Source organism: Austrofundulus limnaeus, unplaced genomic scaffold (genome assembly GCF_001266775.1).
Source record: "Austrofundulus limnaeus strain Quisiro unplaced genomic scaffold, Austrofundulus_limnaeus-1.0 Scaffold90, whole genome shotgun sequence".
In the NCBI taxonomy this organism is placed as follows: domain Eukaryota; kingdom Metazoa; phylum Chordata; class Actinopteri; order Cyprinodontiformes; family Rivulidae; genus Austrofundulus; species Austrofundulus limnaeus.
The window spans coordinates 876,441-904,355 of record NW_013952492.1 but is presented as its reverse complement, the minus strand read 5'-3'; the positions used below and the strand labels follow the sequence as shown (position 1 = coordinate 904,355).

At 37.7% G+C, this 27,915-nt stretch overlaps 1 protein-coding gene across 11 annotated transcripts in view; it reads right to left on the bottom strand.

The window, feature by feature from the left end:
* shank3a (SH3 and multiple ankyrin repeat domains 3a) overlaps positions 1-27,915 on the bottom strand; it is a 152,598-nt gene that overhangs the window by 48,435 nt on the left and 76,248 nt on the right. For 9 of the 11 annotated variants that reach the window (XR_001310539.1, XM_014012312.1, XM_014012314.1 and 6 more), the window contains 6 exons: positions 22,756-22,937; positions 22,293-22,316; positions 20,662-20,700; positions 19,515-19,535; positions 18,901-18,960; positions 3,400-3,513 (listed from right to left, as the gene is read on the bottom strand). Coding sequence is in view for 10 of the 11 variants with exons in the window: in XM_014012312.1 (XP_013867766.1) it covers positions 3,400-3,513; positions 18,901-18,960; positions 19,515-19,535; positions 20,662-20,700; positions 22,293-22,316; positions 22,756-22,937 (440 nt within the window). In the remaining variant the exon portion in view is untranslated. The remainder of the gene's footprint in view (positions 1-3,399; positions 3,514-18,900; positions 18,961-19,514; positions 19,536-20,661; positions 20,701-22,292; positions 22,317-22,755; positions 22,938-27,915) is intronic. The other 2 variants (XM_014012315.1, XM_014012316.1) reach the window with 2 other exon arrangements.

Here is a 27,915-nt window from a genome sequence, read left to right as displayed (position 1 = left end):
CCATTTCAAATATATGTTAGCGCTGCAGTGCTAAACTGTCCCACGAGATGGCCAGATGGTTTCCATGATGCTTCTTTATGGTGCTCTGTGGAGTTTAGTGCCACACCCATTGTTGCCCTTGAAACTGCACCAAACGTGCCATCTGTTAGCTAAATGACTGTCTAAACTAAAACGTGCCCACATTAATCTGATTCATCCCCTGTTTACAAAAGTTACATTGTTTACATTAATTTTTGCTACCATGGATTATCTGGTTATTATGCTAGGGGAAAGTATTTTATCAATAGTATGGATAATTATCAATATTCAAACATTTGCAGTGTTTTTTTTTTGTTAGTAATGCTATTTCTGTGTACATGGGCCATTCCTACTATTCATAGACTATTGAGTCCTCAAGTCATAATGTGGTATATTTTGTGTAAAGTTGGGCCAATATTTATTTTATTAATATTATCTTGTATTTTTGACTCTCCTCTACCAGAAACACATCATAAAATAAAAGTTACCATAGTCAAATAGCACCAAATAGTAGGGATGACCCATGTATGACGATAACATGTATCTTCACACACATCTTCTGTTTATCTATACAGAAGAATATTTCTCCAGATATGGTCTCCTCCAATGGATGGATGGTTGGATGAATGACTGAATATGGTATCACCTTACGTTTAGGTTCACAGTCACAAGAAAAAATATAACATAATTTTAATCTTGAAATCCTTTTAAACGTTGGCATGACATGAAGTGGTTGTTTGCTGGTGAATTCCCTGGAAAATGTCCCCTAATGCACACTTGGTCTACGTCCTTAACTTAAGCTAAACTGGTCAACCTTTGCAGTGCACCTGCATTTAATTAGGTTTTAATTAAGTGCCCCTAAATGCCTGGTGGAAACTCAGGACAGCTTTCAGCATGGGAGGCAAATGTCAACAAACGAACAAGGAAGAAAGTGCATTACTGGATTGCTTGATGGTGGCATTTATTTTACAAGGTTATGCATTTGCAGGAGTTTTTCATTTTTTTATTTTTAAATTGTGAAATTTTAATGTCATTAAAGTTGAATAAAATCAATCAATCAATCAGTCAGTCAGTCAGTCAGTCAGTCAGTCAGTCAGTCAGTCAGTCAGTCAGTCAATCAATATGTATTTATGTAGCCCTTTACAACAACCAAAAGATGATCAAGTCACTGTGTAAAACAAAAATAAAAAAAGGCTTGAAAATCTTTTCACTCGACCTGCTTAAAAGGCGTAATAGAAAATTTGACTACAAAGGTTATTTGTTTACCAAGCTTTAAATCCTTGTCAAAAGTCACCCTCACGTTCTATGCTTCTAAACTTGGATGTCTGAGCACCAAAGATACACAAAGCATCATCACCAAAATATATACACTCTGTCTTTTCTTTATTTAAAAACAGGAAGTTGTGGTTCAGCCATTGTTTAAAGCAATTATTGTAAAAAATAAATAAATAAAATGAACATTACTACCTCTATGATTCACAAGCGAATAAATCTGTAAGTTGTTCATAAAACAGTGAAAAGACATTTGGTGACTGGTAATAACTGAGTGGTAGTATATAATGACAGATGAGGAGATGACCAAGGATGGAGCCCTGTGACACCCCATAAAAAAGAAAAGCACTAAGATCAATTATCAATCATGACAGAAAAAGGTTCTGTTGGTCAAGCAGGAGATGGACCACTTGAGTGCAGAACCAGATTTTCCAAATAGTGGTTAAGATAAGGAGTGCATGTTCCACTGTATCAAAAGCAGCTGTAGCACCAAAGCAACAGGACATTTGAGAAAAAATCAAGTACAACCACATAATTTATAACTAATAACTAAATTATGTAAAACTGTTGATTTATTTTCTTCAGCATTTTTAAAAAGGTATCAGTTTTTATATTTTACAACAGATAAAAATGTATTGAATGAAATGGGTAACTACTTTGAAAACAGAACTCGTCCATTTATATGTTTTGTTACATTTTTTTAATCTTAGGCCTGTTTTTTTTCTGTTTTACTCCAGCACTATCTGGTTTGCACTGCCCGACACCATCTATGTGTCTGGCACATGTATTTTGGGCCGTGTGACAGAGACAAAGAGCAGGTACTGGCTCATATTTCCTGGCTTTGAGTGGTAGCTTGGTTGTGTTAAATTTAATGTTTTTTTAAGTGAGGAGATGCAGCTGTGGTTGGAGGAAGTGGAAGAGGAATATTTTTTTTCTGTTGCTGTAGCAGCACAGAAGTGCAGCTTCATCCACTAAATCAGTTTGAAGAGGGGTGACGTTTACTGAGTTTCTCTGGTTTCTGCAACATTTTTATAACAAGACAAAACATTTATGAAAAATAAATTCCCCCAAAAAACTCTTTCAAAAAGGAAACTGACATATGAGTTGGTAAACAAATGAGAAAAAAGCTACAATTTAATATTTTAGTTTAATTATCAAATGCACATAAACTGAACTTGACTTCTTCAATATTTCTGAGGTTGTCTTTAAGTTTTTATCAATATTAATTTCCTATACGTATTGTTTGTATCAACATTTATTTTAAACAGCTGGTAAAGGTTTTTGCAGTGATTGTGCTGCAACATGTGGGTAACTGAAATGACAGAAAACTGAAATAAAATAATAAATTTGAGACAGTAATAACAGCAAAAACATCTTGAAGTCAAATTAATAGCTCTTTTTTAAAATGGTTGAAGTGTCTGTGACGTCAAATGTTTGTAATATACATGAACATATTTTTAGAAAGAGGACATTGATAAAATATTGCAAAATAAATTTGATGTTACTGAGATGAACAGTTGTTGAGATATTTGCCTGTGAAGTAACAGGAAGTGATGTCAAAGGGGAATGTCTGCATGTGAACAGAGCATTGGTAAAATGGCTAACAACCCAGCCTGTAGAGATGAATCTGACGTTTCTTATTATTTTGAGTCACTTTAAGCGAGAAGAAGAAGAGTCCGAGTTCAAATCGTTTCAATAAACAAAGACCAGAGAGTTTTCTTTGTTAAAGAGTTCCCCTTTGATGTCACTTCCTGTTTCACTTTGGCTGAGCCAAGTTCAAAAGAAAATATGCCAGTTATGGGACAAAATGGGTTAAATCGTGTGTGTTATTCCAACTTACTTAAATATAAAGATGTTTTCTTTGATTTTTTTGTATTTTAAGAGTATGCATGTCACAGGCACTTTAAAAACTGAATTACTAATAAACTGAAGAAAAAGGGTAAAGCTGCATGAAAAGTTATGACTTCACAATAAGCTGAATTTACAACAAGATGTAAAATCTTAACAAGAACTGGCGCAAAGTTTCATAAGATCCAAATTTGTCAAACTGTCTTCTTTTGGTGCACACGGAATCTGTATGTGTAGGTGTTTGTAAACATGACTTCTTACCAAGCCTTGGGTCGTACTGTCTCATCTGAACTTCTTCCACGCAGTCTGCAGGGAACCAGCCTGTCCTCCCTTTGACCGTGCCTTCCCAGAAACCTCCTTCACCTATACTTAGCACTGTCAATGAAAGAAAGACGAGTCAAATTAGTGTAACAAACTCCTGTCTTCAGCGTGATGATGTATAGTCTGCGGAGAGATGGTGGCTGAACCGCAAGGACAAAGGACCAAAAAGCAGAGAGGAAAAGTTTGTTTTATAAGTTTGTGTCCAAAAATCTTGACCATGTAAAATGGGAAAGGGAAAAAAAGACTAAACATTTATTTTCATTTACAACTATGCAAATTTAATAACAGGAGAAAAAAAACTCAAAAGGAAAAACAATGTTTGCCAAGTAATGAGCCATATAAACAAGTTTGTTCTTTTATAATGTTAAAAATTCATAGAAAGACCATCAGAATCGAGAGTATAAAAGTGTGGGGATTTATGAAAGAAACATGGCGAAACAGGGCAAGAGGGTGGGGAGCAGAAAGAAAGACTCCTTCTAACTTCCGCCGTGATAATTAGAGATGAATGTATAGTTGATATTGATCTTCCCTGCAGGGCTGAGCCAGCACGCTAATTTCTACAGCACTCATCTATTATCCCAGCAAGCTAACAGACACACCCGTACACACATATGCAGCCTCCTCAGAGATCACCAGCTTGAGCTGAGGCTGTGCCTGAGCGAGCCCTTCTTTCCACACCGGTTGCTAGGATACGCCAGTATGATGTCGCAGCCGCCAGACACCCAGCTAAATGATGTACTCTACTTCCTGCGACTATATTCCACTCTGGCACGGGGACATGTCACGGTGATGTAACCTGAGGCTCAACGAGAGACAGCCAGCAGGACTTCATCTTAGAAGGCACGGCAGGAAATGTTCAAAGTCCAGTCATTCACAGGATTCCTTGGCATATTTTCTAACAGATACATCGTTTTTAAGCCATGTGGGCTGACATCTGACTCCCCTCTAAAATTTAGAATCATTTATATCCTGTTTACGAGCCATTTGGCAGAATGTGTTTCAGAGGACCATGTGATGAGTCAAGCTCCAACCACTAGGAAAATCAGGTTTACAATTGATCACAAAGGGTTGCTATAGTTATACAGCACCATTGTTTTGTCTCTTCTAAACTCATTAACTAACTGACGGCTGACATGCCAGCCCATTCTCAATCCCAACTCGTCACATATTGATGCTTTTCCAAGGTTCCCTCTGTGTCCAGTTTTGACGCATCGGGTCAAAACAGCGTCCATTATTGATGAGATGGGGCAGAATCCATTGTCATAATTTCAGAAAGTGCAGAAAATGTACAAAAAACAACCATCCCAAAGCCTAAAATTACCTTTGATTTGATTTGATTTGATTTGATTTATTTATCTAACAGGAAAAGATTATTAAAAATCAAGCCTGACTCAGCATAATTGCTGTTTTACAGCAGGTTCCTGTTCTGCAGCACATAAAACACTCAGAATTACAGCATCACAATCACATCATTATACACCATAGACACACAGACAAACAAGCATACCAAATTTCAGAAAGGCAGCATTTGTAAAATAGGACGTCTAAATATGAGTACTACAAAAAGTGTCCAGCAGATGGCAGACAAGATTCTTCTTTATTTGCTCTAGACATCCTATCCCTGACMCTAGTACCTAAAATTAACCATCAACCCTATCGTGGAAATATCCACTAAGGCAGAAACAACCTGAATAAAAAGAAGGTGTACTGCGCGATTTGGTCGTCAGATGATTTAATAAGGTTTGCTTATGCAAAAAGTGAGCAGCAACTCAAGCAGACCCGATCAATGAGTCTGTCAAGCTACCACTGAACTAGCAACAGACAGGAAATGCATTAATATACTTCTGGGCGGAGCGCATGAACAGCTAATAACAGGACGACAAATAGTACAATGGTATCAAATGACCAATAATAGAATTACAAGTTATACAATGCAATATCGAAATGAGTGCGAGGTCCCCAGATATCAAATAGCGTCTTAAGAATCATGAGAACAGACTATACAAATGTAGTATTTAAGAGAGATACAGACTAGGAATAGGTCAAGGCAGTGTGAACTTAGCAGTCAGGTAGAGTTATTTAAGTTATTTCCACCACAAACCCTGATCCCTAAAATTAACCACTTTTAGAAAGTGTAGGAAATTCACGTCAACTACATGTCCCAAACCCTAAAATTACCTAATATTCGCCCTAGACATCCTATCCCTGACCCCACGACCTAAAATTATCCATGAACCCTGATCCCTAACATTAACCACAGACCCCAACTCAAAGACCCCTATATTTTGCGTCCCAACGCGTCAAAACCGGACGCCGAGGGAACCCAAAAATGCCTGGTGCATCAATAACTGATGTGAAGGGGTTACCCGACGTGTCAAAATAAGCCGCAGAGGGAACCTTGGAAAAGCGTCAATATTGTGACGAGTTGAGAGTGAGAATGGGTTACTCATGCGAAGGACAAAAGACGCTAAAGTTTTTGCTATTTTAAATATGACACCAGTTTACTATGCTGCAGCAGCAAAATATATGCATTTCTGTGTAAGTGTTTATTATTTTGTTAATTGTTCATATTCATTTGCATACTCAGCTAAAGCAAACGGTAACCTGTATCTAACTTGGCTGTGCATAACTCCTTGCAAAAAAAAAAAAAAAAATCTAGGAACTGTTATTGACTTCCTATGATACAAAGGTGAAAACGATACATGAACTGATCCTTCTGATTCCTGATCTCAGCTTAGCTAAACTATTTATCATTTGTCTGTTTGTTACACAAGCCCTTGTTCCCCAGCCTCCTATTCTGTGTTTTTAAAAGATTTTTCATTTGCTCCCTGAGCCCCCGTCTTTGTCAGAGTGACTGTCTATGGTGGGGTTCCTGCAGTAGACAGGAAGGAGCCCAGTGTTTCCTGTTTCACAGTGGCAGAAAAGAAAGAAAAATAGAGCCCTGATTGATCATTAACGGCTGCCCTTGTTTAGGTCAATCACTTCTAAATTCTCCCCCCAGTTCTAATTTATTCCTGCTCCCCGACACAAACACCTGACAGCACAGATGTCACTACCCACTGAGTACTTCAAAACGCAAGAAAATAATCCCTAATAGGGGGTTGATATTCTGAAGTCTACCTGAACATTCATTTTCTATCACCTGATAGACATAAAATCTACAAAAGTAAAAAGGTTGTAAGCAAATTTAAAGCATCTTTTTAACAAACAGAATATAAAAGTGTTTAGCTGGGCTAAATACACTATATCCATTTTTGAAAACAAACACAGCAGTTTCTACTGTAACATGTTTCTTCAAATGACACACAGACGACAAAAACATGTATGTTGACTTTAACATAGGGCCATATGTGTCCGCTCAGCAAAAAAGAAAAGCACGCAGGGGTCAGTAATTCCGGCCAGTCTGTTTTGTTGCTTGCCAGCACGGGTGTGACATTTGTCCTTGTAGATCAGATGTGAGATCAGAGGACACAACCAACATGATTCTAACTGAGCAGATCTGAGTAGGATCATGTAAAATATTTGTGCTGAGTTCAAGTGACTGCTGTGGTAAACCTGCCATGTGGCAAGCTACATCTGTAATCAACATGACATCACACTTTAATTCTGTACAATGTCAAAGTCTGAATGGCGTAATAAGTTCAATTTACGTTTTTTTTTTGCATACCATTCTTCAGATATATTGATTATGTCATAAAAGTGTTCCACATTTATCAATAGCTTTCAATCAATTTGAGTTAAATTACAGTTTATTCGTTATGGCAATTAACACCTCAGCTGGACAAAAGCTTTTACAGAACAATCAGCCTCACTGAGCTATAATCAACTCCACAGCTGAACTAGAGTGAAGAAAGTGAGTACAAACTGTCACGGTTTCATACACAAGCACAACATTACAGACGTGATTATGTGAGGAGATTTGAGGAGGCAGATGCATGTGATGTAAATGTAAATCTGGAAAAGACTGTAAATATCAAACAGGATTTGGGCAGTTCATGTGATTTTAGCAGATGAATAATCATACTGATGTCTGATATATTCCATCCAAATCGACAAACACACAATTCAAAGGTCAAAAAAGCCTTAAATAAAAATATGTCTTGGTGAAGTTTCATGCTTATGAAAAGCTAACTAAAATACTAAATGTGGCCAATGGTAATAAGTACATAAAACAACTTTATACAAACAGGCACTGCTACATCCCAACAAACACACATGTTCCTTAAATGAGAATCTACAACTTACTGAGAATGATTCATGATCTGAAGCAGTCAACATTAAACACGTGATCACATAAACACATCCAAATCACACTTTTTAAAGTCTTTTTTTAACTTGTGATATGCCAGACAACAAAGGAAGTTGGATTAAATGTAAAAAGATAATACCATCTGCTCACTGACAGCCAGTGGTATCAAAGCAGTTTGAACTGACTGAAATTACATAGGGACAAAAATCAAAAAATAAAAAAATAAAAAATAAAGTTAAATCAGCCTAACAGATTGTGAATATAAAAAAAATTGGCAATGATCAAGACAATATCCTGATCTCAGTCAAATCATACATCAGTGCACTTGCAAAATGCAAAAATAAAGAAAAAAGTCTTTACAAAGGATCACAAAGAGGAACATTATTCTTCTGAGACACCTATCTAACGAAATAAAAACTCATCAGAAGAAGTCATGCTCTCACTCACGCCTAGGAACAAATTAGTTACTAAAAAACCTAAGATGCATGCTTTTGGAAAGTGGGAGGACTCAGAGAAAACCCTTGTCTGCATGGAGAGAACATGCAAACTCCACACAGGACAAGGAAGCGAACCTGCATCTTCTCTCTGCAACACAACAGCTCCGATCGCTGCACCGCCAGCAGTGATGCATGACTCAGTCAACCCCCCCCCACCCCAAAATCATATCTAATAACATGATCTTGTGTGTGGGGGGAGGTACGCTTGTTTAGTTACATTATTCTAAGTAAAATGTGATTTTGGGGAAAACTTGGTTCAGACTGACAGCGTTTTTATTCAATTGACTGTTGAGCATCTCAGCAGGCCATTAATAAAACTAAAATACAAGCAAATCATGAGTTATGATCAGGAAGCAGGGTAGTGTTACTGAACGCTTCAGAAAACGAGACAAAGCAGAAAACACGACTGAAAAAGGCTTTGATTTTGGCGCCGACACAAAGAAATGATATAGAGACAAACAAACAAAAGCTGAAAAGAGAGATGTGTGGTTTTTTTTGCAGCCATGGAGTTATTCATAACTTTATCAAAAAGTCTGCAGTCTGCTGAGACTCTGGTACAGTATTGCTCTTAGTGTGTGTGTGTGTTTGTGTGTGTGTGTGTTGCATCTCTGTCTTGCCCTTGGTTAAGTCAGTCACGACTCCAGGTTTAAAAATAGCATCAGTGAGGATGCAGAGCTATTTATACTCTTCACACGCCCTGCCTGCATGCTTCAATGCACCCCTGTATGAGCGTGTGTGTGTTTTTCTTCGCATGCGTCTGACGGGGTAGAAGGAGCTCATTTTATTTCTTGAATTATTTTGTTCCAGTGCTTTAAGCTGAGTCATTCATTTCCTCTTTTTTTTCTCTCCCATAGGTTTTGAGTCTACTTACACCACATACTGCAAGCAACAAAACCTACACACACAATTAGACACACACATACGCTTTTTATGGCAAACTGTCATCTGTGAATAAGAGCTGATGAGGGGGAGGAGTAGACTTTTCAAAACCTGCACAGCCATATTATTCCCCAACAATAGCAAATCTATCAAACTTCTTTATTTGCCTGCAGACAAACAATAAAAGATGCATCTGGGTTGAAAAAGGCTGATGGCTTTTAGCCTACTGTATGTATTTACCCAAGGAAACAACAGAGCTGTAATGAGGTTTATAACAATCATTACAACAATCATTACACTGACAAATGATTGACTACAGTAGTTGGAGCATTTTTTGGTATTGCTAATTAAAATCAAGTAGTACAATTTTTTAATTGCCAAAAATCTAATGTAAAATGTTTGACAACCCATGTTCTGCAGACATATTCAACAATTGCATTATGTGCTTAAATGACAGAAAAACAATATTTTAAAAGATGACAACAATCAGCAGATGCTCTGAGAAAATAAAAAAAAAACATTGGTATCGTGCGTTTACAGATTTCCCAATGTTGTTAAACTGACCAGGAGTTTTTTTTTTTTTTTTTTTGATGAAACTACAGTATAACATTTTTGTCAACATTGTGTTGCTGCTCCCTGCTGTTCACTTTATGAGTGCTGCTCAATTACACTGCCTTTTCAGTCTCAAAATACATAAATGATATTGGAAAGGGACAAAAGCAAACAAACAATAAACATTTAATGATTTCAAAATACAAATTTAGGATTTTTATGATTAAGTAATATAATAAAATTGCACAAAAGTTAAACCGACTTTGTTTTACAGTTTCTCATTTATACTGATAGCTGATAAAAAAAAAACAGGAATGTGTTGATATAATACGTTCATGGCATTCTTTAAACATTAGCAAATGGTTTGACTGCATCCAATTCACAAACTCTACTGTGCATGAAAAGATTTAACTTGCAAATTTATTTAGGACTCAGCCTAAACTGGCAACGCTTTTCTTCCAAATAGTTTTCCGATCTCAAAAAAACAAATAGAGATTTAATCAAGACTTAATCAACGAGGTGAAAAGAAAAACATTTTGGTAGACAATAATCTGGGAATGATAAATAAAAAAAAAACAAGTTGAAATCAAGTGGCATGTGATCTAAAATGTGATTAGACAAACAAAGCTGAACCTTCGCTTGGAAATGTGTTCCATCTCTAGTAACAGAAAACTTCTAATTAATTAAAAGAAATGCTCTGAAGTTATACTTAAGAGAAACTGCAGACATAGAAACATTGTATTTCTTGTAATTACTTTTAGGCACTTAACTGATATCAATGTGCTATTCTTATTTAGAGTTTACAGAAAAATAAAACTTCACAACAGGGTTAGGTGCAAACATTTTAGAAATTCAGAATCAGGAACATCACTAACGTAAGGTGTGAAGGTTTGTTTTTTTGTAACATAAAAATACAAGATAAGATTTTATGAATAAATACTTCAACATAATTTTCTGTTCGGGAAGAAAACCCCACAACTGAACTGAGGCCCATGCCTTCTGGCTGAATGCCCAAAATACCATGTTCTCTATTATAAACATTAACGTGATGTTACAGCACTGTTGTGTGTCCTGCATGCACACATTAAATTATTTATACTAATGTCACGAAGAAAAAAAAAAGAAAAAGAAAACAAGGAAGATGCTGAGTAGGTATTTTCTGAATACAGAGTAAGAATATATTTCAACCTTCACAGTAGGGTGGGAGTATTTGTGTGCGTGTGTGCGAGTGGGGTAGTGGTGGGGCCGGGTGCTTAAATCAAAGTGTGTGAAGGTGAGTGTGAGTGAGAGCATTCCAATAAGCAGAGTGCAGCTGTTATTAGATTTGGATCCCTGCAGTCTTTATTAAACCTCAGTTCAATTCGGTGTAATAGAGAGAACAGCGTTGCATCTTTACGAAACAAGGGACACACAAGCAGAGTCATGTTATCACACACACAAACACAACATATACAGTACAAGAAGGACTGTGTGCCATTTACAGCAGTGCAGCCTGGTCATGAGAGTGAGTGATGCTCTGCGGGGAGAAGAAAGGACACTTGCTAACATGCAGATTGAGTAATTTATGTCGAAACAAGTTATTAGGCTTGAAAATGAAGTATAGACAAGGTCAGTATGGGTGAAGGAATTAAGTTTAATGAAAAGGATGACAGTGGATGGTGGGGAAAAAGGAGACGGAGGTGACAAGCAATTAAGAAGGTGGCGTGGAAAAGGGCAAGTGGACTCCAGAGCAGACACAAGACTCAATCACGTACAGAGCTGATAAATAAAGAAGGGAGAGGGTTAGTCACAGGACTCCACGTCCAACTTGTACGAGTGATTTCTGCGGGCTCATCTTCACAGGACTTCCTTTTGCTTAGAAGTGGGCGAGGGAGTGGTGCAGTCCCTGCCTCATCAGTATTCCACTGAGACAGAGTCGGAGGGGAAGAAAGAGGCAGAAAATCTGAAGACGTGACAAGTTTCAGGAAAAAAAAACTGAAGGAAATGAGAAAAGTGTTTTGTGAATGACATCAGAGAAAGAGTGAAGCAAAAAAAGGGAAAAAAAACAGAGGGTTAGAGAAACAAAAAGGGAAAGCAAGCGGGGTGGGAGTGTTACAGATGTAGTGGGAGGAGGAGGAAGAGAGGAGGGAGGAAAACTCCATGGATGACTCAGAGGGATCCCTCTTCGCTTCTCATCTCGTCTCCTCCCTTTTCTGCATTCCTCGCAGACTTGAAGGGAGCTAAAAGACAGACTTATTCTTTTATTTCCATTTACTTTTTATCCCCCCCCTCTCTCTCTTTTGCTTGACCCTTAGGTGGAGCTAAAAATAGAACCGTCTGCAAAATAACTCTCAGTCCTTTCAACTATTATTTTCCACCTCTGAGGAAATATCACATGAAAGCATGGCCCTGAAGGAGCAGAAATACATCAGAAGTACCAATGATTAAATATTTGGATGAGCACACAACTGACAAAGTCTGATCACTTAATCCACTGGCTCTCATGAAAAAAAAAAGAAAACTACAAACTGTTTCCCTCATTAGAGTATATCAGTCACTGATAAGCTGTAGACCAACAAATTGTCAGTTAATTATCAATAGATGTGAAATAGACTGTTTGTTGTTGAGCCATTAACACATCTAAACGTTTGACTGACCGGTCAGGGTTTCAGACTAATGATGCTGTTTATGCTGTAATAAATGAACATGCTGTAATGAGATGGCCAGTGCTAAAGCTGCAGCACGCACAACACATTATTCCATGATAATAACGCTCATCGATGACTGAGATTGTGAGTTGGTTACTTCTTTTCCATTTCAATTCTATACCACAATCAAGTAAAGCTGAAAACGTACTCCCTGCGAACTGCCGACGTTGGCACGGGTTGTCGCAGTTTAATGACGAAAATTATGTTACCAGGCTTCTCAGCGTCGTGTCGACAGCCCCTTTTGGCACAACCCACCAGCAGAACTTTTGACCCCCCCTCCCGTGCCGACGGTAATGTGTGAATGGTCTGAAGTTTGTGGGCATGTTTGTGCGTGCCGGGGGGGGGACTCACTCCCAGACTAGAAGCAGAGTTTTATAAGATAGTAAACTGTGAAAAACTTATGGCTTGTTTGTTTGTGCTGAATGCGCTGCTGCACTCGGTAAAAAAAAGAGAGAAGAAAACCCCGACTCGCTCCCAGAGCCGACACCAGGAAGTAGAGTTTTATAAAGATAGTCATACCGTGAAAAACTCATGAATGGAGATAAAACAGACGTTGTGCACGGAGGAATCTGACTGATAAAAACTGTGGAGCTAAACCAGGACAGATGTGGATAAATACGTCGGGTGAGTGACGAGTCTTTTTTTTTTCAGCATTGTCGGCTGTTGCGGGGAGAAATTCCATGCAGTGACGTACGGTTCAGCGGGAGGGAGGTTTCCCAGGAGCTCGGCGCGGGGTGTCTCAGTGACTATGAAAGGTCTGTGCGAAAACGACTACCGAACAACCACATGACCGCGCGTCGACTCGTCGGCGTTGAAGCGAGTATGTTTCAGGCTTAACTACATTATCTTCAGTTCTTATGAAAAAATTGTATAAATCCAAAATAGATTTGACTTTGCATCAAAGTCTATCTAACCACCTTGAAATTGGCCTCTGTCTCTTTAAGACCCTCCTACTATTTTCAACAATCCCACTTCAGCACGTCTTCACAACAATGCTTCAGGTAAAAGGTGCTCTGTGGGGCCGGAGTTCAGCTGCAGATTGAGCTCCAGAGCGGAGCTCAGTCCCCAGCCGAGCTTCTTCAGGGAGGAGCTTTGGGTAAATGGGTGGAGCTTTGTATGTGCAAGTGTTTAGACAGCTCTCTGTGGCTACCAAAGGAGGTTCAAGGATTTCTCAAACATGCGTGAATGAGTCAAAGCAGTAATTTGGGTATGCTTTTGTTGAGGGAACGAAGATATAAAGCTAAAAAAAAAGTCAATTTTGCATATTATCCTCCTTTTAATGTATAATTTTAGCAATACAACAAGACTGTATTTTCAGGTACAAGTTGAAAATGATATTATACAACAAATTAAAACGAGCTTTTTAGTTGTTTTTTTTAGCACCACTAGTAATATACTGTACTATTAAAGTAATCTTAACATTGTAAAATAAAGCAGTTTGGTTAAATTCATATCCAGGGTACAAATGATCAAATTAATTTATTCACAATCCAATTTCTTATAAGTGGCTCTTAAATATTTGATTCAACTTTAACTTTTCATTTGGCCCAGACAAACTGCATTGTTTTAAATAATGTAAAAAGCAAACATTTCTCCTTATAAACTTATTAGTTTGTGATATATGCTGCCATTAAAAACACACTTAATTCTTGTTTGACGAATTTAAACATGGAGAAAACCGAATATATCATGTTGAACCAGAAGAGGTCAGGACAAAAGTTGTTATCAAATTTGCTAAAAGCTAACCTTACTGACAGTGTTTCATAAGGACATGACCCTTCTGTGCACATTTTTACACCCATCACTGAAAAGACGACTGTAAGCACACACCGCCTGTTGCAAACCAACTAGTTGTCCCAGGGCAAACAGTGTGTGTCACATTGTACATGATAGAGCGATTGTTAGTAAAAAGCAAATCAGCGGTTCTGTTGAATATGTATCTGCATCAGTCAATCGCTCCTGTTTATGCAACAAGGGTTCCTGTTCATGTTTATTCATACGCTGATTAACTCTGCAACTGCTGTTTCTGCTGTGCTTCCAATTAGCATTTTGTGTGAGGTAACATCTCAGTAAGTTAGATGTATGTGCGGCGAGCAACTGCTTTTAATTCCACTGAAAGGCTAAGTGTGGGATAATCCTGTCGGCCGCGTTGCACCATATGGGGATGTTTGGAAAACAAACAAGCTGTTAAAAAAAGAGTGAGTGTGTAATTGCAGGACAGGTGGTGTGGTCAGCATGGAGCAGGTAGGTGCGTGGGCAGGACTTTGCGTCCTGCTGCTACTCTGATTGGACAGCGATGTCCTTGCCTAAAGCCTGTGACCCTGTCCGGTATCAATAACGCACAAACAGCTTGGAATATTATGAATGACTAATGAGAGAAATGACTTTACAGACTGTTTAAAATGCTCCTGGAAATGATTGTGCACAAACTGCATCCCCTTTCAACAGAACTTTTCTTTGTATTCTTATAAAACTTCATGGTAGTCTCGAAAGATGCTGTTCTAAAGCAAAAACTAGAAACCCTAAAAGGATCTTCTGACATAAAGCATTTAAGAATCTACAAATAAACAACACATAGGCACATGTAATCAGAAACAGAGCAAGCCTTTCTTTGTGTTGTGTAATAAATACAGGTTGAATACACTGATCTGGCCCCCTAGAACAGGGGAACTATGGGGGGGGGGGGGGGGGGACCCATAACCTTGTCTGTTCAGAGATTGTGAAAATTTAAATGTATTGAAAACAAGTTCATTTGAAAACTCTGATTAACACAGTTCTTTTTTTTTCTTTTCCAAATAAAAGTTTGCTGCTATTTACTTTATTTTGTTGTATTTTTTGATAAATATATAAAGGTTGAACGTGTATTTGGGAGAGGTGGGGTGCAGCGTGGGATCTGAAAGTAAGAAATGGGGACTTTAAGGAAACTTGGCTGGGACCCATTGCTCTAGAGCAGGGTTGTCAAACTCATTTTCACCAAGGGCCACATGAGCATTATGGTGGCCCTCGAAGGGCCAGTTGTAATTTACTTTGATGTTTCATGTTTACCTTCATCTAAAAAAGAAACGTCATGTTCCTCATCTCATTGCTACGGCTGAGCTCTAACAAACAATAACTGAGCTCTACGTGGTGTTTCCTGCATAGAAACAACGTTTTAACACATCCTTCTATCAACACTGTATGACTGACTAAATGTGAAATAAATAATACAGAAATATTATAAATGAAAGTATAAGAGTTTTACTCACTGATGAGTTTTGGTGAGTAGCAGCCATCTTAAATTCTGAAATCTCCCACTTTCTAACAGGGAATTCCCACTGGAGGAGCATTCCACTTTAAATGTATGACTTGTAAGTGGGAAGTTCCCACTTCACAGTACAAATAGGCTGTAGCAGATGTAGCTAGCAAGAAAACAGCTAAATGTAAATTTTACATGGCCAACTGCAGGCTATTTTTGAACTCTGTGCAGCTCCACCTAGTGATGGGATGTCGTAATTTGGCAGGTAAAATAATCATGTATTATGGGAGGTATAGTTTATGGTCAATGCTGGCTTTAAAGCATCATATGTTTATTTTAAAGCCATTAATACATCTTTGATGCTCTTGGGGGCCACATAAAATATTGCGGAGGGCCACATTTGGCCCGCGGGCCTTGAGTTTGACACATGTGCTCTAGAGAAACTGTTGCTCAGCTCTCTTCTAGATTTCAGTGAAAGAACTAAGATAATTATCAATATATTTTTAAAATGTGATATTTTATTTATAATACAATATATTTACTTTTATTAGAACATACAAGATAAAATTCATAGAACTTTATTTAAAGGAAAACTATGGTCTGCTGCTTTGGAGACAAAGCCTGAAAATAACTGCATAATTTGTGCGAAGAAGGATGAATTTAAAAAAAGATTTTTACAATTAGAACCCAATATATGCATCAGCCTCAAGACAAAAGAAAAGGCCAGTGTGTCTTCATGTAGCACTGTCACTTATGGGAAATTTTCTGGTCTAACATAAGAAAACAACTGTTATTTTCTCTGTTTATGCATTTTAAATTTCTGTTTTCCAGGAATACTGGGAGAAAGTGCTGCTGACTCATCCTGTAGCCGGGGGTGTAGAGTGATTTCATGTCTCATGTAACTCCTCTTGTTTAATAATTCCAGCAGAGCTGACGTGAGCTGGCGAGTGGTTTCTGCTCCGTGGAGGTGACCTTTTTTTTCTGTGCAGTATCTGACAGCAAATCCTTTTAAACACTTTTGATCATTTAAAGTTTTGGTTAATTGTTTTTCTTGAAAAGGTGGGTGAAATTAAATGCAATGTGGTGTGATGATGTTCGCTCTTTGAGCCTAAGTAAAAAAAGGGATAACAGAAATCTAAGAGAATACTTTATGCAAGTTGTATGAATAAAATATTGATAAAATGACATTTTCCCATGCACTGTCGATGTTTTCTCTGACATCAGTTTGATAAAAATGCAAGTAAGCAAGTTCTGATACTAAATGTTAACTGCAAAATTATTAAACCCCCAAATCAAACATTATATACACAAACATAAGCATCTGCAATTTGTGTTAAAATTTAATAAATATTTTATATAAGGAATAAAAAAACATTTACAAAAACAGATAGAAAATGAAAATGTGAACAGAAAAAGGTAAAAAAAAGAGACATTTCCTCTGTTTATGTGTCAAATAACTGGACAGCTGATTGTTACTTGCAAGGTCCAGTTTATTGTATTTTTTAGAAGGTAATTACTTAAAGTACGTTTCACAATAAAACCACATTGACAAACACAAAGTGCACAATGAAGCATGAAGAAAACAAAAACGGGAAAATCTTATTGCTTTGCATAACAAGAACACACAGTAACACAGTCAGAGAGCGATAAAGTACAAATAATTTCCCACAAACTCCAATCGGAAAACCAAGAATTATGTGTCGTTCAAATTCAACAATTACTGTAAAAATAAAGTCTTTCACTAAAACTGATTAACAGTTGCATGCAAAAAAGCCAATAAAAAAAATCTAGAAACAAATGTAGCAAATGCAAAAATGTTTTCTAGAATGTAGAACAATTCTCTAAAACTCACTAAACACACAATTTGCCCAGATGACACGTCAAACCTGTAAAATACACTCAGCACCTGTTGCTTGGTAACCAACAGATGTGTGTGCTTTTTCTTACTGGTAACAATAGCAATTTGTGGGATAAAAAAATGTAATGCACTGTGTGAGGGATTTCATTTGCATCAGTTACTGACTACTGATCTTGTCCAACATTTATACACAAAATTATACAAAAAATGTAAAATTCTGACACAAGGGAAGAGGATGGGGTTTATAGCTGTGTTCAGAGAACGTCTGAGTTGCTGTGAGTGTTCCCAGAGAGCACAAAAATCAGTAAAAGATGCTTTTGGAACCCGTGTGAAGGAAGACCTGGAGCCGCCTATTAAAACCCAGTATGAGTGTTTACTTAGGTATTTCTGTCCATGTAACTGGTCCAGGTATCCTCCATTGCCCACAGCAGTGTTAATATTCTGCAAGCACAGGGTGCGGCCAAACCCCATTAATCATGTTTGTGAATGTCTAATCTCAACATTACTTGCACTGGTTTCATTTTCATGGCTGTCTGCAAGATTTATAATGGCGTTTTGAGAGGGTATATGTGCTAGTTGTGTGCACGCTTGTGTGTGTGTGTGCTCGAGTTGGATCTAATGCACTGTTACGGAAGCGTGCTCTCAAATGTGTCACCTTGTTGAGGTGAAGAATGCTCTAAACTTGCAGTTATTGCCTTTTGTATGAGACACAGGGGCGGCAGCGTGTTGACACGCAAATTGGCTTTAAACGTGTTTTGTGTTTATCTGTACTTCGAATTAGCGCCTGCAATTATTAGTTGTAGCAAATTTGTGCGAGTACAGGTAATTGTTTTCTGTGTGTGTGTATGTGTGTCTGAGTGCACTAACATGTACTAAGGGCTTGACCTGGTTATCTTCCGTTACCATGGTGACAATAAGGAGCCTTTCAAAAGATGTCTAAACGGACGATGAGGTCAGATCGTATCGGTGAAGACAAGGAGGAGAAACAAACACCAGGATGAGTAAAGTAAGGGACACATAAAAAGGATGCAGGAGGATGTGGGGCTGAACCTTGGGGGCTTAGAGTCTACCAAAAGGCTCATCAAACACACAAAGGCTCATCGCATGTCCAAACACAAACATGTACACATGTACAAAACAGCAGACACCGAGATGATTATCTTTAAAGCATCAGATTCTTTGACCTGTTAATACTGACAAACAGTTAAGCCTGAACCAAAACACTAAGTGGATGTGTTTTGTGGTGCACTGACAGTCAACAAGTGCTAAAGGACCAGCAGCTCTCTTTCTCTGGCTGACTGCTTGGAAACCTGAATGAGACACTGATTTCACACCAACAAACTGATGATCAGGGCTGAGAGCATTTTTAGAAACACAAGACTTGTTGGATAAATCATTAATTTCAGACTTTAAAACTACACTTTATTGACTTTTTTCCAACAATTTCCTGACCACCAAAATAAACTAATAAAAAACAAGTTTACCTTCATATTCATCATCACAACTGGTGTAATCTTCAGACTCTTCAGTGCATGTAGTGTCAGCTATAAAGTACAGTATTTAGATGAATCAATATAGAAATGTTAAAATGCAACTTAAGCACAACTTTACAATTCTGAACAATTATTACCAGAATGCTAACAAACAATTTGTGCACAATCAGATTGTTTTTAACACTATAACACTATCTGCTACTGCCGCTACATCTAACTGGTTAGTTCTATGGACAATCTAAGGAAGACAACACATTTCTTAGAATCTGAGTTGTAATTGCCCACTGTCAAAACAACTAGTATATTCAAACAATAAACTAGATAAATTAGAGAGAAACCTTTCAGTCAGCTGAATTAAATTCTCAACAGCCAGACAGAAAAAACAAAATCATAAATGCTGAAAGTTAGTCCACAACAGTACATGCGGGATTATTTTTTAACTTGCAGTGAACAAAAACAAATGGATGCTATTTCAAAGCTACTGGAAAATAATGAATATCTGTTTAGTGACGTTACAGGATTCTGAATGAATAGGGCCAACTCTGGGTTTAACCTAAAGGGAAAATGTGATGGAAATAGTTGCTACAATGATCTACTGTGTTTACCATCTGAGTCCAGACAGCCATCTGTTGCAGTCAGTGAATATAAATACAAAACATTATTCTTTAATAAAATCTTTAATTTTTTAATTAATTATGTTGAAAAAAATATAGCATATATTATACACACACATTTCACTGAAAATGTACTACAACTTTCTTTTAACAACTGTTGTAGGAATACCAACAAAATAAAATAAAATCAGGAAGCCGAGACAGTGTTTATGCCAATAGTGCTGAAAGTCCATTCACAACCTGCTCAGTAGACATATTTGTGTGGTAACACAGACATCTTTTGGTTGAGAAAACAAGCTGCAAACTAAATAAAAGTGTAATGCTATAGTATTTAGATTTACATTTAGGAAATGTAGTGTTCTTCCACATCTTGTTTTATAAACCTGAGAAATGTTTTTGAAGAATGGGTCCTTGTTTGGCTAGCCATTAGCCTAGCATGGACAAAAATCTCTATTTTCACCTATGCCTAATATCACAGCTTATATGAGACCTATTTAAAAAAAAATCACCTCAAAATCACCAGCCTACCTATTTAATCATTTTTACTAAAATATTTCTTTTCTTCATCTTTTATAAATTTGATTCAAACTACCTAAATAAATTTCTAAACTTCTGTTTTACTTTGCAGAAAATTTTCAAAGAAAGACGCTGAGTTTTATGATAAAACCAAATTAAGAAGTCTAATAGCTTTCAAGATGTTATTAAGAGGCTAATTAAATTAAGCATATAAAAAGGGTTTCAGCATTTATATTTGTTAAATCGCTCATGCAGTCAAAACTAAAATAAATATTGTAAATTTCTTGTTGACATAAGGTCACTGATTTCACGTCCATTAAGATGCACACACTTGTTTTTTCTGAGAATTTGGACACCACTTTAACACAGCTTTTTTACACAATTAAATGGGAATAACAGTTGATTTGCAGATCTTACTTGACCATATGGTTACTTACTTTACTGTAAATCTGTAGTATTTTGACTAAACAATTTGACAGACATTTACTTGGAAAAGGAAAGCGTAGAAATATAGAGAAACATACTAAATATTACTCTTTGTCTTATTTGAATACTTATGTAAATATTGATGCTAATCCAAATATGAGACACCCACAGACAGACATCATGTAGTCAGATTTACCCAGTCTGATCTCATTGTAGAGAGGCTCCTCTGGTGTAGCTGGTGATAAACAGGGGTGTACACACATCAAGAAAAAAAAAGAGGCAGATGAGTTTTTAAGCGGCTCTGTGTTAAGGGGGTTGGGGGTGCTGCACACAATATAAACTAGTCTAGACCTGGGGTTCTCTAGAACAACTAAAGTCTTTAGACATGTTATATTTTACTGACATCTTAACCAACTTGCCATTTCAGTATGACTAATGAAAGGTCAATAGAATAACCCTGCTTATCTTTTCTAATCAATTTCTGCTAAGAAAACATTTATTCAAGACAACAATTTTTAAGAGAAAGTTGCTCAATCGCTAATAATGAAGAGTCCTACCAGAATAAATGTATAGCAGATTTAATGCATCAAGATCTTGATTATCTAGTCTTTATGTAAGTGTTTTCTCCAACAAATTGTTTCTGGGATCATTTAAAAAAAGTTTATTTATTTATTTCATAGCAAGACTTTTACATAAAGCATGAACTCTTACGGCCTTAAACTGCTCAACAACCAGTTGACGTGATGCATTTCCCAATTTATATCCCCAAACTACAGCGGTGTGATGAATGCAATAGTAATGGTTATGGTGGTCAGTGTGGCATAACAAGGGCAGATGGTTTACTTGGCTGGATAGTGATGCTGGCAGTCATAACACTGTTTCCTAAATGTGTCAACATAAGAAAACTGCAAAAATACAGAGTGCTCATGTTAGTGGCATGGGTTCAGGGTCAGTTGCACTGACCGAAAAGCCGCTTGACAGTAATACATTCAATAGTTGGGAGAATGTGGGGCTGCTGGGAAGAACAATTGTGTCAACATCAGGAAGCATCACTGATTTAGACAAGACCATATAATCTGGTTTTCTTCAGCAAAAAAATACTCTGAACTGAACAGTTTGATTGGTTGTTATTTGGTTTTTGCAACTATTCAGCAAATGACAACATTTCTTACCTGAACCAGACAAAATGCAACAATAAAACCAACAATAGGAGATCTCTCGATAAGGATTAGAAAAGCAGGAAGACGCGACGTGCAACAGAAAAGTAAATCATTAGTTATATTTTGCACAAAGTCCAAATTGAAATTCCAAACAGGCCCTTAAGCTGTACTTCCTGTCCCTCTGTGTTGCTGAAAAGAACATAAGAGGTCTCAGCATGAGTGCAGCCACTTTCTCTCAGGCCTTTCTAAGGACAGGAGGGAACTGTTTCCATTAAGCTAATGTGGATTTGATCCTTGGTGATGCATGTGAAGTGGCAGAATGTAGGGTGTGGGGTCAATGTGGAACTGGGTGTCTGTGGACAGGTGATAAGAGGTAAGTGCAGGGAGAAAACAAGTTGAGTATTCGGTGAAGAAGCACTCTAAGCAAGCCAAAAATAAATAAACACACACACATTATATGTATGCATGCCAACAACCAAAAGCACACAGGACCTGTTTGAATTTACAAGGTCTCTCCTTGCAGTGATCAGTGCTTTGGAGTGAGAGTGTGCACACCTCGAGTGGATTCAAACAGAACCAAATCTAAAAACTGCTTCACTGTATGTACAGGGATAACACACTGAGGTGTGGGAAGGATTCAGGTTGAGGAGAGTATTTTGGAGTTTACCTTCTACGTCATTACTGTCAAAGTCTGGAGTGTAGCATGGATGGAGACAAAAGCACACACAAACACATGAAAGCAAAGCCAATGCAAACGGCTGAAAACAGCACATTTAAACCATCAGTGAAATGAGAATTCATAACGTCGACCTCAAACGTCAGTTACACAACATTTAGGTTTGAATACAGTTACTTAGCAGCCAACAGCAAAGTGAAGTGTTGGAGTGGTCTGTAGCTGAGACATGAGAAAAAAAAATTACATTTTTAAATTCTGCAACAACCACAAGCTGTAATAAAGTGTCCAGGAGATCCTAAATACGAGCACTGATGATGGACATTAGCTCAAAAGCTACAACATGCATGATGTCAACAGTAGCAATGGGCAGTATGGATAATTTCAACGCTGAATTGAATGAGGTAAACAAATCAAATAAAGAATGAAGCAGCATCGTAAATGGCAGCAAACATACCTTTGACACGTTCTCCACGGTTCAGCTGGATTTCTCCCTCCCCCTGCGGGGTGTAGGGCTTGACCACGATGAAGGTACGTCCTGGGACAGCACTGTAGAGTTTCCGTTTGGGCCCACGGGGGCCTATCAGTGCTGGAGGGGTGTGATGAGGTGGGCTTGGGTCCCGCTGCACTGAGCCAGGGCTGTAAACAAACACATATGTTACTGTGGTGATTCCAGGGAGCTGGTAGCTGAAGCCTGTTGTCACCGACATGGTAGTCAGTGGGACAGCGACCTGGTGACACCCCCTGGTTGTTATGGTGGCCAAGGACGGATTCATTGACAAGCTAGAGCACCTGTCAGTCAACAATCAGTGATCCACTGGAAAGTCATGAGAGGATAATGAACTCCTCCCAGCCACTCTTTTCCTCGACCAGTTCTTCCTTCAACAGCAAAGACAATATCCTTGCTGTCTTTTACCTTCTCCTTTTATCTGGCCCCACTCTTGCATCCTATTCGAGGTAGAAGAAGAAATATACTTTTGTAGAAGAACCAGTCCGGGTTCCTTTCCTCTGTGGATTCATCAGGTCCGACTCGTAGCCCCCCTTAGTCAAACACATCCTGAGTTTGGGCACCAGCACAAGTCCTTTCTAGAGACAAACAGAAATTCCCAGAACACCCTCCGCTCCAGATGCTCAAGGCTGGGCTACAGATCTCGCCTTGTCCTTTGGTCCTGGTTCTCCTGACGGGGAGGAGAGGTTAGGTCTGCTCCCCACTTCCCGCTCCCTCTCCCAGGAGTCCCGCGGCGTCTGCCTCTCCTCTCTCCTACACCCCTCACACATAGGCTCACACACACTCTGCTGCTGCGCTCCGTGGCTGCCCTCCGTTTTGACGACTCTCTCACACTCACACACCACAAGCCCTCTATGTGCATTCTAGCTGTGCACACGGGCACAAACACAGACAGCCCCCCACCCCCCTCACGCCTGCTAACATTGCACCTTCACAAGCATGGTGATCGCAGCCACCAGCATGTCGCTAACACATCGCTGACACACACAAGTCCCGGAATACGATTGATCTCCTTCTGCCTGAGATCGTGCATGCGCCATAGCTCCCTCAGGCAGGCTGTGCGAGTATGTGTGTGTGCGTGTGTGTGTGTGTGCATGCGTCTGTATGTACACTTGTGTGCAACTGGGAAGCGGGAGGGTGGGGGTGCAAAAGCTTCAGCCCATTTGGTTTAATTGTCGCTCCTGACTCATTCTCTTTGCCTCGAATCCCTTTCATCTCTACCTCGCTCCCTCACTTCCATTTCACCCCTATACTTTCCGACTCCCTCTCTACATTTCTCCACACTGCATCTTCATTCTCTTTCCTTCTTTCTATCTAGCGATGATTTCTAATACAGCAGCAGCAGAGCTCCGCCTAGTCTTCATTCATCATCACCGCCGCTTTGTAAGTTGCATTCAGCACCATTCTGCTGCTTGTGTTAAGAAAGGTTCCTCTCGAGCATCTTTTAAACACACGTCAAAAACACGTTTGATACTAAAATAGTACTCAAATACATCTTTAACCAAGACAGATGTTTATACTAGTGTTGGTCTATTCTGAGAACTGTGTGTCTTGAACACATTTACAGACAGTAAATTGTTCATTTGTTTATGATTCAGCTGATTTCAGTCTCATGTTTCCTCTTTTCTTTGACAAACCCTTCTGTCATTTTGGTAATTTTGCAAAGGATTTCATACAATTGCTCTATTTCTTTTCAAATATTCATTTCTTCTTTTTTTGCTTTCCTGACTTCTTCAAGCCACCCACTCTCCCTTTCGAAACAAGCGTTTGCTGACAACTTTTCGATTACAGAAGGATCTGGATCTGGCATATTAATGTCTGAAGCACAGCATAAACCATCAGCTGCCATATATCAAGTTGTGAGAGGGTTAGGGAAGCAAAATGACAAGGGTACACTTTTCAAAAATACTTTATTAGTCACAACTTTGTAAAAGCCTGTTAGGGGGTCTTTCTTCATCAGAACTACAGTACCTCATTTTTTTGGGGAAAAAGATTTTTGGTTCAAGGATTTTGCTTCTACTTGATAGCATCAAACAGCTACTATCAAATATTGGGCAACAGCTGTAAGTGGCAGTAATTATACGTTGCACAAATAATGAGAAAATTTATGTTTGATAATTTTTTTCTTTGTTGTAACAGTGCTTCTTGGCAGTACCGATGGAAAGCCAGCTAATAGGGTAGACCGAGTATATTTGAGACGTGTATGGTTGAGACACCATCAATATCTTCTGTTCGCAGCAAGCCTTAGTTGTGATTTTTGCTGTGCACATGTGTATTAGTGTCCTCTTTGATAGTGGAAAATTTGAACACCATGAAAAGCGCCACTACAAAGTTATCTACAAAATTATTATTCTTTTGGCAGGCTAGATTTTGACTTTACCGTGTCCCTTCTGCAGTGAATATCTTATTACCCTTAAATGACATCTAAATGTAACTTGAATATATGCAAACATTAGTTTGTCCCCTAAAAGACAACACACTTCATGACATCATGGTATTAACGATCATTACATAATCCAGTGAAATGTGAAACATGGTCACTGGGATACAGTTGAGACAAACTGTCTCAACTGTATCCATCGTTGATTTGCATGGTGTTTAGCAGCAATAGTTTAAGTATGTTCATTCATTCATTTGAATTTAATAGACCTTAAATAAGCTATTATCTGAATGCAAACCATTCATATGAACTGTAGAATATTTAGTAATACCAATATACTATAAAAGTATATTAATAATCAACAAATTATAATGTTATCTTTTAAATATTTAATTTGTTTTGCTGTTTTTTTGCATTTTAACCTATGCTAGAGTCAATGTAAATAAAAGAAATGCATTATTTAAGTATATAATGCTGATAATTATTTTTTATATGCGGTTTATTACATTGGCAATGATTGACTTGTTAGCTTTCCAGCATTTTGAATGGTGTCTCAACTGTACCCTTAAGTTTTTTATATGAGTACAGTTGAGACAAAAAATAACTCTTTGTTTTTTATTAATTATGAAAAATATAAACAACTTAGAGCTATTATTTCTTGGTTATATTGTAGTTAACATATAAAATATATATTATGTAAAAAATGTTTTCTTTTCAGTATGTTTTTAGTGTCTAACTTTTTTGAGGAAATGGGAAAAGCAAAAACTGTCTCAACTGTACTCAGTCTACCCTACACCTTTAAAATGAAGCCACATTTGTAAGGAACATGCATTTGTGAGATGAGCAGTAGAGCTGAATAGGTGGGTTGCACACATGATAAATTTTCCAAATCTTCTCTGACAAACAACTTATTTTGCTGTTGCTATTGCTGATTGCTCTGAGCTTCTGGTACCCCATGGTGCTGCCAATCAGGTGCCCAGTATAAGATTTATTGCCAAGAAGCATTGTTACAACAAAGAAATAATTTACCATACACAAATGTCCTTACTTTTTGTGCTGAGTTTAGTTCCCTTCATGCATCACTATGAGAACTGATAACCAAAGAAGCCATTTAAGAACAATGAACTCTTTTTTTGGCACAAGTTTTGGTATGTTGTTCAATATAAAAACTTAAAGAATGAAAGAGAGATGCACATGATTGGAGGCAATAATTCAGCAGACCAGGGCTACTCCAAAGACATCTTTCTCCACACTCCCCACAGCAGGTGAAATATCAGTGTCTCACTAAAACAGCAGGTTTTAGCAAATGGAAATCAGCTTATCATTTATAAACAGCCATCCTATGATTAAAAAAAACATAAACAAGTATTGTTCTATATTCTTTAGAATCAGTGTTATTTTTGATCATGTCAACATGACTTAATATATTAAATATCTATCACATGATGATCAATTTAAACTTTACAGTGTTTTTGGTTTAAATGTATTATTTTACACTTAGAGATTGTTCTATTGATTGTTCTTATAAAATCTGTGGTTCCCAATCATTTTAGCTTCAGACCTAAAAAATGATACTGACAAAAGCTTGTGACCCCGTTTACTGCCAGTTACACACAAACTGGAGAAAAACAAGTCAGAGGAATCTCGGATGGGGATCTGTAACAATGCACAAAGCAGGTATACTAGTTCCAGTGTCTTTATACGCAACCTGCAGAGGAACTCAAGCCATGTATTATCAATAACTTAAAAAAATACCTTAAAATGTAAATAAATCAAAATATACAGTATAATGGTAATACTCATAAACTTGACTTTTTGTTTGATTTTACTGAATTTTTTTTTTTAAAAAGACTTAAGGGATTTTGGTACTTCAAAGTTATGAGTTAAAAATTGCTACTTATGACAAAACGTACATAATCTATAATTAGGAACACTAAGCCTACAAAAGTTTTCTGAATATTTAATAATGAGTCTCAGTCTGTTGGTTTATTTTATGAAATAAATTTAAAGATACACCTGAAAATGTCACTCAATGCCATTTTCACAGATGGCATCAAATTAAGCTGCTCGAGTGAAGCGTTTTTACGCATGACTGCCCCTTGCCTTCTCAGGTAAATGGGTTTTTCCTCAAATAGCCCTGCTCTCTGAGGTGAGATGTGCAGTAATAATCAGTATCACACTTTGCATCGTAATGATCATCAGTCTGCCCTTGCCTTGCTTGAAAGCGTCTGTGCTCTTGTTTTTATCCTACCAAATGTGGGAATGTTTATGGTTATTAAGAAGAAAATACCTCCCACTAGCCAATGTCCTTTCTTATGGCATAAATATCCTAAAATGTGTGATGTCAAAGGAGGGTTTTCAACTGTGCCATTTGATGACAAGGCAAAAGTGGCTTAGATAGCATCTACACTCCTAATCTTTAGTGGCAAATGTCAATTGACTGTTGAAATAACATTTAAAGTATCTTAGCTGCAAAGCACTCCATGGCCTTAATTAGGCTAAATGAGATCTTACAAAGCCTTTTAAAATGTTTTCATGGCTGTTTGTAAGAAACTATGAAATCAAAGTTCTGCCCTTCTTCACATCCAAAAAAATAAAAAATAAAATTAAATGAAAAATTAAACTTTTTGGACTTTCTCATCCTCACTTGCAAAAGTGTCTTCATATGAGGCTTTCATTTAAAGTGTGTGTGTGTGTGTGTGTGTGTGTGTGTGTGTGTGTGTGTGTGT